General features: G+C 38.4%; 2 protein-coding genes across 3 annotated transcripts in view; one reads left to right on the top strand and one right to left on the bottom strand.

Annotated features, from left to right (window-relative positions):
* The first annotated feature begins 2,104 nt into the window (after positions 1-2,104).
* On the top strand, positions 2,105-5,652 carry nkx6.3 (NK6 homeobox 3). Its single transcript, XM_072681089.1, has 3 exons — positions 2,105-2,522; positions 3,561-3,730; positions 5,422-5,652. Exons 1-3 carry the CDS (start codon positions 2,105-2,107, stop codon positions 5,650-5,652), a joined length of 819 nt encoding a protein of 272 aa, XP_072537190.1.
* Positions 5,653-11,133: 5,481 nt separating this feature from the next.
* Positions 11,134-17,808, bottom strand: part of inpp5l (inositol polyphosphate-5-phosphatase L) — a 43,343-nt gene continuing 36,668 nt past the window's right edge. For both annotated transcript variants that reach the window (XM_072682386.1, XM_072682387.1), the window contains exon 16: positions 11,134-17,608. The gene's annotated coding sequence lies outside the window, so the exon portion shown is untranslated. The remainder of the gene's footprint in view (positions 17,609-17,808) is intronic.

The raw sequence follows: 17,808 nt of genomic DNA, 5'->3' as shown, positions 1-17,808 counted from the left end.
AGGAATGTATGAGTGTGTTGGCTGCCATATCTATAAATAATGGCTTTAGATGATGTGAAATTGCGCTAAGACATCTGTCATCAATGCAAAGAGCCTCAGCTTCCAGGGTTCCCTCCCCATGGACCGCTTTTGTGTCCCCACCAATGTCAAAATCAAATCTATGCTACTGGTCTATTTTGATCTTAACACTTTCCTCCTCCAAGACTTTTTTCCCCCCTTATCCATCTTGTCTAGTTTGGAGCCGGGGCTTTTTTCTGTCATTGTTAGCATGTGTTGCACTGGTGGTACGAGTGGATCAGACACAGCAGTGCTGCTGGAGTGTTTAAACATTGTGTCTGTCCACTGACTGTCCACTCTGTTAGACACTCATTTACATTATATTTAAGGCATTTAGCAAATGCTCTCTTCCAGAGCGACTTACAAAAGTGCTTTGATGTTTACTCAGAAAATACCCTTAGCTAGTTTGTAAAGACTAGGATCCAAAAATACCTCTAAGCCTAGATACTTGACGCTACACTTCGCCCAAGAGGTGGGTTTTCAGTCTGCGTTTGAAGACAGCAAACGACTCTGCCGTTCGGACAGCCAGGGGAAGTTTGTTCCACTACTTCGGTGCAGGACAGAAAAAAGTCTGGATGCTTGTCTTCCATGGATTTTGAGGGATGGCGGGTCAAGCCAGGCCATACTTGGTCCATTCTTGGCTTTGTAGGCCAGCATCAGGCCACTCCTGCCTAGCTGGTCCACCTTGTAGATGTAAAATCAGACACTAATGAGTGTTTTCAGCTACTTTAAGTTGCACCCATTGCTGACACAGATGTGCAAATGCACACACACACATACACACACAGACTTGGCTTGTCTAGTCCCTGTAGAGAAGTATTATCAATAGAATGTTGCTGTTGCTGAATGCAATCAGATCCTCACAGCAATGCTCCTCCAAAATCTAGTAGAAAGCATTCTTTCCCTGGATGGTAAAGAAAGTTACTCCAACAAAAGCCGGATATACTATATACCTTTGATTTCGGAAGAAACAAGTGAGCAGATGTCCCAATACTTTTGCCCATATAGTGTGTAATAGATGCTTTTCTTGTAAGTTAGATTTTCAGTGTCTAGGTTTATTGAATCTGTATTGGCATTCTTTGCTGTATTTGTCTGTGTGTGTGTGTGTGTGTGTGTGTGTGTGTGTGTGTGTGTGTTCTATATTGCACAGCATATATTTTCAGCAATACCTTCTTAAAAAAAGAGCAACCGTCCATATCTTCAGACATGGCGTATCGCAGAATAACAAGCGCAGTGTGAAATCTATTGAACAAGAAGCCGTTCGCTTCCTATTTGTAGCTCACAATTCTGCAATCAACATAAAACCAGCATTTACCAAGAACAGGTAAAATGAAGTCCAGCTGCGAGAGCCTCCTAAAGTCCCATCTCTTTCCGTCCCCATCTGTAACTGCTCCTCCACAGACGGGGCAGGGAGCTCCATCAAAAACTCACTCATTCCCACCCTGCCACTTCAAAAAGCCATTAATCTGCTGTCAGCCAATCAACAACTGCCGTCCCGCACGGTGACCAATGACACACTCCGACATTCTCTGCACTTGTCCAATCCAGGCACAGCAGTCTAATGTTGGCTACGGTTATCAAGAGAGGGTCACATATGTGTAAGGTAGTTCTTATTTATGACATAAGAGCAAGGAGCTGGCTTGAGGGCATCTGTGGTCAGAAGCGAGAGTGGTGCTAGGTTAAAGGTGGTGAGATAGCTGCTGTTGACTTTGGAGCTGCAGCAGGAAAAACATGGAAGAAAACAGGTGAACGTTGAGTGGAAGTAACAGATTTTAAGTAGGGGGGCAAGCACTTTGAGGTGCCACTTAAGCAGAACTGGGGAAACTGGTGGTCAGATTGTCCAAAGCCAGAGGAACCCCGAGGAACCATCTGGAAGGCCGAGAGAAATCTTCCAGAAAGTTCTCACAGAAGGTGCAGTGTTCTTCAGGAGGGTGTTCCGAACCAGACCGGACCACCTTGGGACATTTGATGTGATTCAAGTCTTCATCAAGCGTCCACCCTGGAGCCGTCGTTACTGGACAAAGAGGAGGGACAGACGCTGGTTCCCATGGAGCCCAATCTTTCGGGGACTTTCCTTTTCAACAACAGTCTGAACCAGTTCCCCTCGGACATTAAGGCACCTGTGTGCCAGTACTCGGTGTCTAACTCCTTTTACAAGCTTGGCCCTACCAACCTCAACGCCCAGCTGCAAGCGGGCACCCCCCACGGCATCAGTGACATCTTGAGTCGCTCTATGATGGGAGCTCCCACAAACACCAGCCTGATCCCAGGATATTCCACCATGGGCAGCTTTGGCACTACCATGTCCAGCCCGGGGGTGTATTACAATCGGGATTACGCCCCTGCAGGGCTGAGCACTTTCCCCAAAGCCAGCGCAGAGTGCCCAGGGATGAAGGGGCGAAGCAGCAGCTGCTGGGCGGATGGAGGGTACGACTGGAGAGGGGGAAGGCAACAATGCGGCAACAGTAAGAAACACAAATTATATATATTATATATATAATCTTTTATTTTCCATAACTACAAAGTTATCTGGAAAATGCTCACAAATTAACCTAAGCAAGAAATGATCTAATATCTAAAATTGTATTCTGACTACTATGGATGCAGACAAAATATTAGGAATATTAATTGCAAAGAACTGCTGATGGTCTAATTTTTGTATGTTTATCTTTGTATATCTTATATCAAAATCATATTAATGTATAACTTATTTATGCAATTTATGTATCATATGAAAAATGAAAATTAATTCATTAAATGAATCAAAGTATCTATAAATAACTGCTGACAAAACTATTATTATCCTATAATTTTTTTGTATTATATATCTAATCAATTATCCAGTTTTTAAATGAATATATTTATCCAGTTTCTTAGTAATGTACTTTTCAATAATACAAAAAGGCATATAAAGTTTTGATGCATAAACATTTTAATATTCTGTAAAAACTCTATAAAACAATATTAGTAATATGTATCCCGGTTATAATCTTCTATTAATACAAAATAGTAATAATAATAATAAATATTATAAGTAATATAATAAGCAATATAATGATAATATTAATAATAATATAATACTGTTGCCTATTGGATTAATTGTATTACTTATTATTATGATTTGTATTTATTTTTGGACTGTATTATAGATTATCTAGATGATCTTTAGATTTTCTATTTCTGTTCATATTTTCAATTATTTAATATCTTGAATGGCTGTAAAATAAAGAAATACAAAATAAACTGTATTAATTTGATTAAGCAGATCAATCAGTCATCAGATGATCAGATCAGATCATTCTAATCATACAAAAAACATCAAGAAAGGTCCTGTTAAAATAAACTCTTTCAGCTGCCTTACAAACTCCTTCAACAGGCCAAGCAGTGTGGTGAACCCCAAGAGTAGCCTTAAAGCACAGTATTTAACATAAGATACTAAAGCATGTAACAGACGTCTGATGAACAGTGTGAAAATGATCAAATCTGCTTTGCTTCTTCAGCAGACATTGGTCATCCTGCAGAGACGGTGGGCAGAAAGAAACACACGAGACCCACATTCAGTGGACACCAGATCTTCGCCTTGGAGAAAACCTTTGAGCAGACCAAGTACTTAGCAGGACCAGAGAGAGCAAGGCTGGCGTACTCACTGGGCATGACCGAGTCACAGGTCAAAGTAAGAGAGCATGTTCAGACACATCATTAATGATCTGTGCTGGAGACTACTGAGTTCCACAAACAGTAACATATTTCCCTTCATTTACAACTTTTAGGATAATTTAATACCTTTAAGACTGAGCGATTGGAAAGTGCTGAAAAACGTATAACATCTTTTATGTAGCTGATTTCAGCAGTGAGAAAGGTGAAAGTTATAGTCTGTAGTAATCAACTGTCTGCTACGGTGCAGCAGAGTAAGTCGAAATTTGATTGTATTTCTCTGAGACCTACAGTACATGGTGACCTATATACTATCACGTATTACTCTCATAAAGTCTTATTAGTTTCATTACTAAACCATTTCTAGTAGTTAAGTCTTAAGATTAGTAAATAAATCGTATCATATCATCACATCATAAACATATTTATCCATCAATCTACTTGAATGAAATTCAGGTATCCATAAATAACTGCTGGTATAAACATTAGGAATAGTTGTCCTCTTATTATATAGTATTATCTATCTAATTAATTTTTCAGTATTTCAATTAATAGATTTATACAGTTACTTAGTAATGTAGCTTTAAATTTTTAAATAAATATATAAAAAGGTTTAATGCATAAAAATAAAACATTCTGTAAAAGATATTTAAAACAATATTAGTAATATTTATTCCAGTTCTTATATTCTGTAATAATTTTGTCTATTGGATTATTGTAGTATAGAATGAATATTAGGTTTTAAGATTAGTAAATACATCTGTAGTTTTCTAGGTTAATTTTTATAGATATTTGTAATGCTTTCTGTATACACTGTACACAGTTTGTTTTTAGTTTTTGGACATTTTTAACAGTAAAACAATGTATTTACATGTACAAATGTATTTTTAGATGCTGTATTCAGTGTTTGGTGAAGTTTATAAATTTGACTAAATATACTGTAGTTATCTATATACAGAATTTTGTGATTTGATATTTGATTCAAGTTTCAAGAGGTTTATTGTCCTATGCGCAGCACACAGGCAGTTATGCTGTACAATATATTTCTTTGCTCATCTTAACACCACTAACACAAAAGCTATAAGTGGTAGACATAAACTGGTAGCTTAGTAAACCCAAACCTAAACCTAAAAAAAGTTACCATTGCTGTGATATTGTGCAAAGACCATGGAGAATTATTAATAGAATTTGATCATTATTCACTATAATTTGATGTCAATAGATTTAATGAATTGTATTATTACTTTATTGTAGTTTGATGTTGATCGTTGAACAATGATAAATGATATTAATTCAGTACATCATTATAGGTTATTACTTCATTTTAGATTGATGTTAGTAGTTCAAATATGATCAATTATATTACTTTTAATACTACTTAATTTAAGTTTGACGCTTAAATATATTAATTTATTACATCATTATAGTTTATTACATCATTATACTTATGTTGATAGTTGAAATATGATCAATTATATTAATTTATTTCATCATTATAGATTGATGTTAATAGTTGAAATAATGTTAATGACATTTATTTATTACTTTATTATAGTCTGATGGTGATAGTAGAAATAGAATCAATGATATTCATTTATTACATTGTTATAGTATGATGTTAATAGTTGAAATATGGTTCATTGTTATTTTTATTATTATTAATTATAGTTTGATGTTAATAGTATGATAACGTTTGTCTGTTCCCCTCAGGTGTGGTTCCAGAATCGGCGTACAAAGTGGCGCAAGAAGAGTGCGACCGAGCCGAGCTCCACACAGGCCAGCCGGGCGGAGAGCGGCCGGGACGGCTCTGAAAATGAACTGGAGGACGAGGAATACAACAAACCACTAGACCCCGACTCAGACGATGAGAAGATCCGCCTGCTGCTGCGCAAACACCGCAGAGCGTTCTCTGTTCTGCGCCTGGGACCACACCACGTCTGATTATACACACACACACACACACACACGCACAGTCACACTCATATACAAGCCACAGTGTTTATCAGGGGTGGGCAGAATAGGTAAAGACCTACACTCCTAAAAGTAACAGTGCTATGAATGTTTCTTAGAGTGATGCCATAGCAGAACCACTTTTGCTTCCATAAAGAACCATATTTGTTATACAAATATGTGACTGTGAAGAACCTGTTAAAGCTTTCAAGAACCTTCACTTGATGTAAAGGTCCTTTACCAATGAAATGTATTATATTACAAATATGGTTCTTTATGGAAGTGTGTGGTTCTTTTTATGGCTCAAAGAGACATTTGTAGCATCTGATTTTTACTTGAGCAAAAGTACTGTCTCCTCAGTGGAAAGTGATGCATTGACTTACTTAAATATGTATGATTTCAACAGCATGTTGCCTTTCAGCCCAATGGTTTTGGCAATAACGGGGTTGATGTGGTCTGTTTTATTCAGTGCATCACTTTTCTAAGTTTAGAAGGTAAAGACCAGCTTAAAAACCTGACTTGAGTAAAAAAAGTATCTGGTGAAAAAGCTACAACAGGTCTGCAGGGGAACTTTTTAGTACATCCAGCAGCAACAATGCAGTGCAGCTACTGAACCAATAGGACAGAATGGAAGGCAGAACTAGCAACTAAATGTTAACGACTAAAATAGCACTTCTTTCCTTACAAACATGATGAGTAGAAGTAAACGAATCATTTAAAATACTTCAGTACTAGGTACTCCCCACCTCTGGTGTTTACAAGCTTCAATTACAGCAACATCTCCTCATACATTACCCAAGCTTCACTTTTACTTCAGACTATACGTTTGAGTCCGAGTTCACCAGCACCATGTTTGTAATTACCAACATATTGTATTCCATACAAAGATTTCTAGTACGTATTGTTTCAGCCCTGCATACCGTATATGTACATAACTTCTAAGGATATGTGTATTATTTATTGGATTTTGTCACAAGAGAAATCTTCGAACATGCCAAACTGTAAAGCACGTCTCGGTTATGCTACAGTGAGCAGAGTCAATAAGTAATAAAACTGAAACTGTGCAATAAAAATATTGTGGGTGGAAATGTTTATTTGGGGGCTTATTGGTAAATGGGGATCTCTCTAGGAGAACGATATGACCTCAAGGTGGAGTAAATGTTAGCTAGCTGGTGCAAACAGGAACAAATGAAAATAAACTAAGATTGAAGTAATTTATTAAAAAGAATTTGTGTAGTGATGAAAAGACTCATTATCATTGTAAAGTAACGGCCTCTCAGAATGGCCGTTCTGAACAGGATTGTTTAGACAGGGTGAGAAGGGGGCTGTGGAACCGGACCCCTGAGGGTTTTTTTTTTTATGTCATTTCAGAAAGGACACAGGAAACTGTTTGGAAAAGGGGTTAAAGTGTGTCACCTTTAAGAGTTAAATATGGAATTTCAGTTTGGAGGAAGCAATAGTTAAGGAAGTGCCAGAAGAGCATAAGACCCTGAAGGGCTTTAAGTGTCTAGCACAGGTTAGTCAAATCAGGTGTGTCAGTGTAGGAAATCACCTCTGGTTTAAAGAACCCTGATGTATTGTTGCTTTGAAACTTTAATTAATTTTAGATGTATTATTATTATTATTATTATTATTATTAAGATATTTGAGATTTATAAGTGTGAAGAACCTTTTTTAAGTAAGATTAAAGAAGCTCTAAGTAATGTAAAGGTTTATGAGAGAGCCCTTAAATTGGTATAAAAAGCACCACATAATAATATTAATAATAATAATAAAACAGAACCTCTCTTTTACAAATATGATTCTTTAGGGAACCAAAAGGGGTTATTTTATGGCACCACTCAAAGAACCCTTTGGGGCATATTTTGTTTTAAAGGAATATTCGGTGAAAACCACAGCCGAAGCAGCCGATCAGTCAAGACATGTTTGGTATCTGAAGTTTGCTTCTTTAGTTTACAACAAAAGATCCTAGGCTAACGTTGCTAACAAAGACTGGACTTAGACTGTCACCAACCTCATCTTGATAAATACATGCTAAAATGTTTGTTTTTTTTTTTGCTTAAAAAATCTTTAAAAGTTTGTTCAGTAAAACTTCAGTTCAGTAAAACAGCTTAGACCTTTTTAAGCTAAAAATGTTAAAATTGGTTGTGTTCAAGTTACACAACCACCCACCATTCAGCTGCAGAGAAGCTTATTTTCATGCGTTTATGGATTAAACTCATTCATACCGTGTTTTAAACCACACTGGTCACTCTTTTAGAGACAAATGAAAATCTAGAAATGTGTTCTGAGCGGGTTGAGAGCTGTTTTTCGACTTGCATTTACGAATATAAGATTGGTGACAGTCTAAGCCCAGTGTTTGTTAGCAGAGTTAGCCTAGCGTCTCCCGTTCTTACTAAAGAAGCAGATTTAAGGCATAAAACATGTCTTCGTTGATTAACGATATATTGTGATTAATCATGTTCATTAGATCATTCACGACACTACCACCCCGTTTTCACCTGGTCACATCATGCGTCTTGAGAATCAAATAAGGCCAAGCCACATAAAAATGCAAGTGTAAACACACCCGAGAGCAAGAGAGACCAGATACAAATCTGACTGCTAAAACCACGTCAGGAGGTGATATGAGACGCATTTGAGCCACATGTTATAGCAGTGTAAATGCGGGAAATCAACTGGCTGCCGCATAACTAGTGAATCTGCATATTTCATCCCACATAGCAATCATATTTCAGTCTGACTAACCAGAGATGCATTTGACTACCCAGTGTAAATGCATACGATTAAAATCTCATCAGGATGCAATCCAATAATCACATGAAGCGACCAGGTGTAAACAGGGCCTATGGCAAATTAATACACCTTTTGATTAGATATTCAACCAAATATTGATTTTTTTTTATTTATTAATTCAGCATTCTTTTATGATCTAAGTGTAAACAAGTACATGTTTTATGAACTCTCCAACACATTTACAGAACAACGGTTGCACTTTTCCATTATTAACAATTTTTAAGTGACAGCCCATCAGCATATTTTTTAATAAGTCACACAATGAAAACACTGGTTAACAACTGGACATAATCTGGAGCACTTGAACAACTGTTCAACCCTACTGTTTATATCCAATATCACCCTCGAGACTCATTTCCTCTGTGGACTTTGAGCTGTTTCTGTGTTTATGTGAAATAAAGGTGGTAGGAAGTTAGGCACTGTGGTGTTTAAGGGTGTGTTCAACGCCAGAGAGGGTTTTCAAACAATCAGACCTGGCGACGGACGCTGTGCGAAAGTGGTTCATATCTCTTCTTATTCTGCACTAAATCCTATGCTAAATATAGCCACTGTAGTGGAAAGTGCAGTACGTAGGTAACACTTGCACTGCTGTTGACCAATCCATAATTTACAGTTCATCTACAAAGAATTCATAGCAATGTACAGTTCATTCAAAGTATGTCCTCATTTATATATATATTTTTTATATATAAAATATATATAAATATAATATATATTTATATTTTAATATAAATTTGTAAATTAAATTTTCTCAAAACTGCTGTAAATTGATTCCTCTCACTTTCTGTCCCACTTTCAAAACAACGCTTATGAACGTTATTATGAACAAAGGCTTTTTTTTTTAGTTGCTTTTGTTCTTTGATGTCTGAAAAGGTGTCAAAATCTTATGCTACATTTGGCCAATGGATTGGAAACTGCAGAATGTACTGCTGTTGACCAAACCTTCATTTACAGTTTATTTACAGTTAATTAATAACAGTGTACAGTTCATAGTTAAAATGAACTGTAGTTCATTTTAACTAGTTCATAGTTCAAAGTTAAAAACGCCCTTAATTTTTATATATTTGAATTTGAATACATTTGTATATTGAATCTTCTCACAACGCTTATGAATGTTATTATGAACAAATGCACTTTTTAAAAGTTGCTTTTATTCTTCCATGTCAGAAAGGATGTCAGAATCGCTAACAATAAAAACTGTATCTGTAAGTCATGCAGTAACACCCTCTTACTGATAAGCCAGCATAAAGCTATCTGGATGCAATTCAAGAACACCTGTTGGGGTAATGCGGCAATAAGTAAACACATCATTCACAGCATCTGTACGTGTCAAGGCAAAGCTGAACTGTGACGGCAGTTACGGGCCACTTTTCCAAATATTGTTTAGACGCAGCCGTAACTAAGTAGCTGACCTCTGACTCGGTCCATTATCATTTCTTGACACTGTAGATAAAATCATTAGGAACTGCTGTTTGATATGCCAGCTGACGAGGCATACGAGTCGCACGTTATGAGGCAACAGTATTGGAACATCAAATAAATTGAAAGCTGCTGATCTGCATTTTTGCATCTGTTGTACCCTCTGTTCAAATGACATACATATTTGGTTGATTTTCTAAGTGAAAAATAGCACAGGCTCTGCAGTCTGGGTTTCAAGAACCTCCAATAGTTCAAAAACTGTCAATCAACTAAAATTGACTAACTTAACTATCATTTTACAATAGCGACTAAGTCTGGTTGTAGTGAGAATAGGGATGGAACGCCAATATGCTCCTGCTCCTGGAGATCTAACTTCCAAACCCTGCCTTTTCACAGCTACCTTCCCAACTCTACTCCTGGAGAAACACTGTCCCACCCCTGCAACTGGAGAACTACCTTCCCAATCCTGCTTGTGAAGAGTTACCTTCTTAACTCTGCTCCTGGAAAGCTATCTTTCCAACCCTGCTCCAGGTGAGCCCGCTTCCCAATCCTGCTCCTGGAAAGTGACCATTCCAACTCTGCTCCCATAGATCTACCACCCCAACTCTACTCCCAGATAGCTACCTTCCCAACCATGCTCCAGGAGAGTGACCATCCCAACTCTGCTCCCATAGATCTACCATTCCAACTCTGCTCCCAGATAGCTACCTTCCCAACCATGCTCCAGGAGAGTGACCATCCCAACTCTGCTCCCATAGATCTACCATTCCAACTCTGCTCCCAGATAGCTACCTTCCCAACCCTGCTCCAAGAGAGTGACCATCCCAACTCTTCTCCCATAGATCTACCATCCCAACTCTGCTCCTAGATAGCTACCTTCCCAACCCTGCTCCAGGAGAGTGACCATCCCAACTCTGCTCCAGGAGAGTGACCATCCCAACTCTTCTCCCATAGATCTACCATCCCAACTCTGCTCCTAGATAGCTACCTTCCCAACCCTGCTCCTGGAGAGTGACCATCCCAACTCTTACTTGTGGAGAGCTACCTTCCTGCAGACCTTGGATCCAACCCTAATTCACCCCACCTGATCCAACTTAATGTCCACCCTTAGAAGTTCTTGTCTGGCTGAATATGTTAGATTTGGGTTGGAGCTGAAACCTGCAGGATGACAGCTCTTTGCCTGAGTACCAGTACCTAACTAACCAGTTTAGCAGCTCTACTTCCCTACTTTCCTGGTATAAAAGACAAAAACACTGATTATGATGAATATATACACTTTATAAGGAATTAAAACATACATTTCATATTAACGTACAACTCTGAAAAAAAAAACACATTCATTTCTGCTAGGATCATGTATAACAACAGGGATTAGAGGTTCATTTCAACGTTAGCTTCAGCTATTGAGAGGTACAGATCAAGCTTGCAGCCAATGAGCAATGCAGTCTAGGTCAAAGGCTCACTGCAGGACTGTCTAGGCTAGACGTTCCCTACCTGCCAAGTCATGTTAAAGGTGCTGAACATGAATCTGAAAAAGAGGAAGCGTAAAAAAGAAAAGAAAGAAAGAAAATAAAGACACGTTTGGCACAGTTACCCCTGTACACCTGCAGAGCTGTATAGATAAGGATAAGAAGCTCGTTTTAGATTAGAACTGCAACAACACATTGTTACATATCTGTGATATCAATACATTAGCTATTATTAAACCGGTGCTGAGTGTTTTAGGCTATGGATATGATTGTTGAAGTGATCGTTAGGTCCTATGGAACTTCACAAAACCCTTTCCCCGCACCAAACCACCCCATTCCACTATTGACATCTTTCCCTTTGGCCCAGCACTCTGAAATCTGAACCTGCCGTATCACAGCGCCATCAATCTTCTCAAATGCGTTAATGGTGAAGACCCGGGCTTCGACAACTCAGGATTTAAGTGGTCTTTCTCTTTCACAGCCTCTTAAATGTCATTGATCTGTACGAGTTGCCCAGATCTCTCGGCCTGAGCAAATAAAACAAAATAAAATGAAAGAAAAAAAATGATCTCTTTCCATCTTGAGCCAGGGTGGGTTAATTCTTCATTTGTTTTGGACTAAAGTCATCTTGATCTGGCAGTTTTCGCTAGCTTTAAAAAGTCTTACGAAAGATTTACGGTAACACTTGACTTGACCTTGCTACATAGCACTGAATTAAGCATGTCATAAACAGGTATCATATGCTGTCATGTTTGTATTACCAGTAGTTGTCATGAGATATACTACTAGTGTATTTAATGTTGTGACTCTAAATTAGCATGTCATAACAGTCACGGGTAAAGTAAACTTGACACTGTTATGTTAACTGACAGAATGGGCAAGATTTATACAGGGCTCTGTTAGAGGAACCTGCATTGTGGTAATAACACATTTTTATAAACTTTCATAAACAAGGATTACTGTGTGAAATGTGGCGCTTTTGCTTTTTTACTCATTTGCATGCAGTATTAGTGATTCATAAACCACATCATCTTGCAAAAAAAGTTCACCTGAATGAACCTGATGGAAATTATTGTGGTTAGAAGCCACATCTTGATATGCATCTTGATATGTTCTGCAATGTATTTTTAACTGCTTGTTTATCTGGTATCTATACACAGACATATCAGAATATTATGACCTTTACGCAATATTGGCAATATTCACCCTTGGCTCGGGTGACACTAGCGAGACATCGTGGTATGGACTGTATTAGGGGACGGAATGTGTTCATTATAGAGGGTAACTGATCCACGGTGGCACGTCCATTGCTCTCGGTACCACTCACTGGAATTGAGGGCCCGTAGGGCAGCACTGTTATGCCATTCGGAGGCACTCAATGTGCAAGAAGTCCATTTTCGAGACACATTTATTACAACGGCTTTGTGGAACATCCCATCCGAGACACTGCCACCCTTCACCCACTGTCACAATCATAGCAGATTATTATGACCACCCCTGGTTTGGAATGAACACGGCCTGGAACATCACAGACACCTTGTCACAGACAGGGTCTACTACATGTATTAAGAAGCGAGCACACCAGTCAGTTGTAGCAGAGTGCATAACTCAGAGAAATCTGGTGAAAGAGTTGTACAGAGCAATCAATGCGCCATGGTTGACTGTGTATATCTCTTTTTATAAACATTGCTCATTAACATGGCAATCTTGCTGGGATGTTTCTGTGCTAAGGTGTAAAATAACAGCTTTGTTAAACTAGCTTATGAAACTAGCAGGTTATGTCTTAATGGCACATGACAGCATATTAGTCTCAGTGTTATGCAGCAGGGTTCAAGGCCAATCAGTTTAGCTCATTGTCCAGATCTGCTTCAGAACAAATACAATAAAACAAACAAACAAAAACACTCAAATCTTAAAGAAATTACTTCAGTTCAGTTAATATACTTTGGACCAAAGTCTTGTCAATGAGGCAGCCTCATTTGCTATCTTTTCAATTTTTAATGTTCTAATTTTAAAAAGCCATGCTTATGATTTTCACATTGCAAAGGTTTTTTCTTTTTCTAAAGAAATAAAATAACACATAATAAAAAACAACAAGAAAGAAAAAAACGCAGAGCATTTTTCACCTTAAGGAGGATTAGTTCATTTGTTTTGGACCAAAGTCACATCAATGTGGGCGGCTCATTCGCAACCTTTTACTATTTATTTCACAGAAGCCATGCTTAAGACTTGCAGGTTGATAACATTGTGAAAATGGGATCCGTGTGATATTGTCATAAAAATCAAACAGTGCTATTCTTTAAACGCTGCTGAACAACAAACACAACTCTCGAGTGGTCCTACATCAACTCACAAACTGGTGAACGACAGTGTAAAATAAACAGATCCTCCAAAAGTGCAAATGTGAACAGCTACATAAGCCTGAGGAGATCGGAAGCTAAGTGCCTAAGCTAACAGTGCCTTATGATCGCTGCTTATGTACAAAAATATAAATTACACTTTTGCAAAAACGTAGTGTTTAAAAATCGCAAACGGCGAACTGACATGAGCGATTCCCGTTCAGCAACATCACGGCCTCATATTGAACTTTGGTTCGGAATGATGCCCTTGAGAGCCATATATTATGTCGAGCACACCATGAATCAACTCCAACAAGTCCATTATTGACAAACGGGACGCGTAATTTAACCCTCGCACTTAAATCATTGATCTGCTACTGATTCGGGAATTTCTGGTTTGGTGGACGGCCATTCAGATTGTACGGATAAAATCAATAGATTCTAGTCCAGTTGAACTAATGACTCCCTTGTCGGATCCGTATAATCGCTTTGTGCCTGCTTAAATGATACTTAATGAATATTGATGATGAGTGGATCAAACCGCTTGCCTTTGAAATAAAGAAATGTCCACTGGCGACAGGACGGGGCATGTGGCCTAATCTGCTGTGGCCTAAATTGCTGTGAGTTCAGTGATCCGTCATGTGTTGGAGCGTTTATACACCGTGCACTGTTAAACTGATAAAGTCTTATATTACGCATATATGTAAATGTATATATATATATTAAAACATGAGTCTTAATTACAATTCCTAAAACCCCTTTCTGCCCTGGTATATACAAGAGAAACAAATCAGACATAACAATAAAGAACTGCAACGTAACTCAAAAAGGAATGTATGGAAAGCTATTCACAGTCCGAGCTAATACCACAGAAGAGCCAGCATACAGTTATATGAATTGCCTCCATGAATTGGTCACCATCATGCCACCAGATCACCAATAATAGAAGGCAAAAAAAGGAAATGATGGCTCAAGAGTAATTGAGTAGGACTGCCACCACTTATAAGCACCTGACATATGCCTGCTACGTTCGCCTCACTTCCCAACTTTTATCATGACAACAGCAATACTGGACAGTATGCAGAAGACCAACTTGGCTTGAATGGTGGAAGAATATCATCACTGTCAATCAAAACCTATTTATTTTTTTATTAGATAATTTCAGTAGGCCAGCTGCTCTTTATGTAACGTGAATATTTAAATATGTATTTTAATAGTAAATGACTAAAAAAAACAATCCGGAATAATCTTTTTACTCAATTTTCCTCCCCAACTTTAGATTAACTTTAGAATATTATCCAATCCACTTGTTAGTACTTGTCGGTACCCATATCACAAGTAATGCTCCCGACTCAGATTTGGCCCTGGCAGAGTGAGGACTGACACATGCCCAACCAGCCACCGCCTCTTTTCGATCCTGTAATGTTAATTTACATTCTTCTAAATTATTAATACAATTTACAGTGGTGGTAATAGGAACCATAATAGTAGGGAGACCTTTCCAAACCGCCACCAAACCTACAAGTGTCTCTTGAGTTGTTATGAGCAATGTTGATGATAGTAAAGTATTAGTGAATCAAAAAAAAATATCATGTAATTTCTCACTGTAAATCTATGTATATATAAACTTCGCTGATTTACTTAAAACCTCAGTAAATCAGACATCAAGACAGTGTATCTGTAACCCTCTGTTATGACGTAGAAACTTTCTGTGATTTGTGGCATTAAACTCTTCAGACATCTGGTCCGTTCACCACCACTGTAAACCAACATGACTCTACAAACAAGTGTTTCACATAAACGGATTCTGAACGCCTTTGTTCACATCGTTGCTTAATCATGAAGAACATCTGAATAATCAGTGGAATTCCCCTTTAAGAATACTTTCCATGAAATTTTAGATATATCAGGTTTGGTTGACAGTGATGAAGAGCTCCATTCCCTCAATGAATAAACCTTTTTTAAGATAACCTACGCCAGTGAACTGCAACCCTGCTCCTGTGAATCCACCCCAATCCACTCCAAACTGATCCAGTGAATGGCTGAATCTTAAATAGCTGAATGGGGTGTGTTAAAACTTGGGTTGGAGTTGAGATCTACAGGACGGTAGCTCTCCAGGAGAAGGGCTGGAGACTACAAGGACTTAGACAACGTTAAGATCTGAACTGCATTCAGTCCTTAATTCAGAACAGTAGTGGCATGCTTGTTTTTAACTGCCTGCATCCCCAATCTATCACCTAACTAAAATCAGTATATATATAAAAAAGATTACGAGACATAATGCGTGTACTAGAGCTGCACAATACAGCGTTTGTTGGCCAATTTTGCAGTATCAGCCTTAGCTATATGTAAACGAACCCTCTAACCAACCTTTTCTTTTACTGTGTGCTATCAGCATCCTGAGCAGTCACAGTTCCAGATGGGTTTCTGTGGGATTTGTAAAGAATTAGTAAATAAAAGTAATTTTTTTGGTTAAAATAGTGCAGGCTGATCTTTAACCACGTCACATGACACATGCACCACTGTGTTCACAATATACAGCTCAGTATTTAGCAACAGAAGCACAATACTGGTATTCTGTCCGTAAGATGCAGCCCTACTATATCCGTATATCACGTTGAGAACCACAAGCTGCCTGTTGTTTTTAACAACAAGAAAGTGACCGGCCGAATATTAGTATTCAGTAGCACGCTCAGGCTCTAATTAAAAGTCTGAGGGCCTGTCGGCCTGGGCTGCTCTGGGTGGGATTTCCATATTTCACACAGTGCGGATGGCTTTTGAATTCGTCCCCGGTGGTCCTCGCGTACATATTCTATTGATCTGATAATATCTGAGTTACAACACCACTGAGACGCTGAGAGCCACGTAGACTGGGAGGGCGACAGAGCGGTGTGCACGGGTGGAGGCCTGAGAAGACCCTCACAGAACTGCTAAAGGGCTGGCTGATGTATCAAAGATCTTTACGATATATTTAAGCAAGTACTGGGATACAAAATTAGGCAACACCATGAATGCCACTGTTCTTAATGCGCCTTGAAATCAGCCTTTTGCCCATAAATGAGAGATATCTGGAGTAAACTGTCCCCTGAAAATATCCGCTGGGATATATATATATATATGTATATATGCTTTACTAAAGGAGAAGTCTGGCAAAATATCAAATCAATATGATTTCTCACGCAGCCAAGATGCAGTCAATCAGCTAAGACACTTGATGTGTGCTTCTTTTGTTTAGAATGGGAGATGCTAGGCTAATGTTGCTAACAAACACTGACTGATGGCACCTGGGGTCAGTGACAAATCATGCTAATTGACTTTAGCCTTCTCGGATAAAATAGTTTATCAGCCAAGGGCTGGAAAACATTGAGAAAAACATTTCGGAACCATATTGTCCAGCCCTAACCTGCATACATACATGAAAATGATGTAAAAGCTGAAAGCTGTTTACAGACGACCGTGCTGAACAGCGTGAAGGCGTGATGGTGGGCGGAGCTTGTGCAATTCAGCAGTATACTGTATGCGACTGGAGTTTTCTACAAATGTCCGCATGCAAAAAAACAAAACAAAACAAAGAAAAGCAGCAGTACTGGAACTGAGAGAGTGTGCAATCCGGCCTTGCATGCTTTTTACATACTGCAAGTTTCGGTCAAAAGACTGCCGTTAAACTGAGGAGAAAAATCTTTGTGTTGAGAACTGTAAAACTGTACAATTTGTGCACCAAGGGTTTGTTTTCTCTCTTTCACTTAAAGAAAAATAAAAACAAGAACAAACAAACAAAACAAAAAAAAAATCTTCTTTATATGGTGTGTGTGTGCTTGTGTGTGAAGGGGCTGGGCGTCCATGCAGGCTGGATGTTGAAGATACTGTATGACATGAACTGCAGTCTTTAAATCTGCTTTTCTTCACTGACACACACCAGCAAATCTGCAGGAAACAGAAAATAAAACTCATTAACACTGCCATTAACTCTCATTAACAATGCAAGTGTTCCTTATGTTTTGGACATGCAGAGAAGGATGTTTGACGCATAGAAAAGTGATGAAAATTCAAAATCAGGACAAACATTTACGCCAACAGTGTACTTTGATTTTTAAGCTGTACAGCCAAGCCTACCACCATACAGA

This window comes from Salminus brasiliensis, chromosome 6 (assembly GCF_030463535.1).
Source record: "Salminus brasiliensis chromosome 6, fSalBra1.hap2, whole genome shotgun sequence".
Lineage (NCBI taxonomy): Eukaryota > Metazoa > Chordata > Actinopteri > Characiformes > Bryconidae > Salminus > Salminus brasiliensis.
This window is presented reverse-complemented; position numbering and strand designations above follow the sequence as displayed.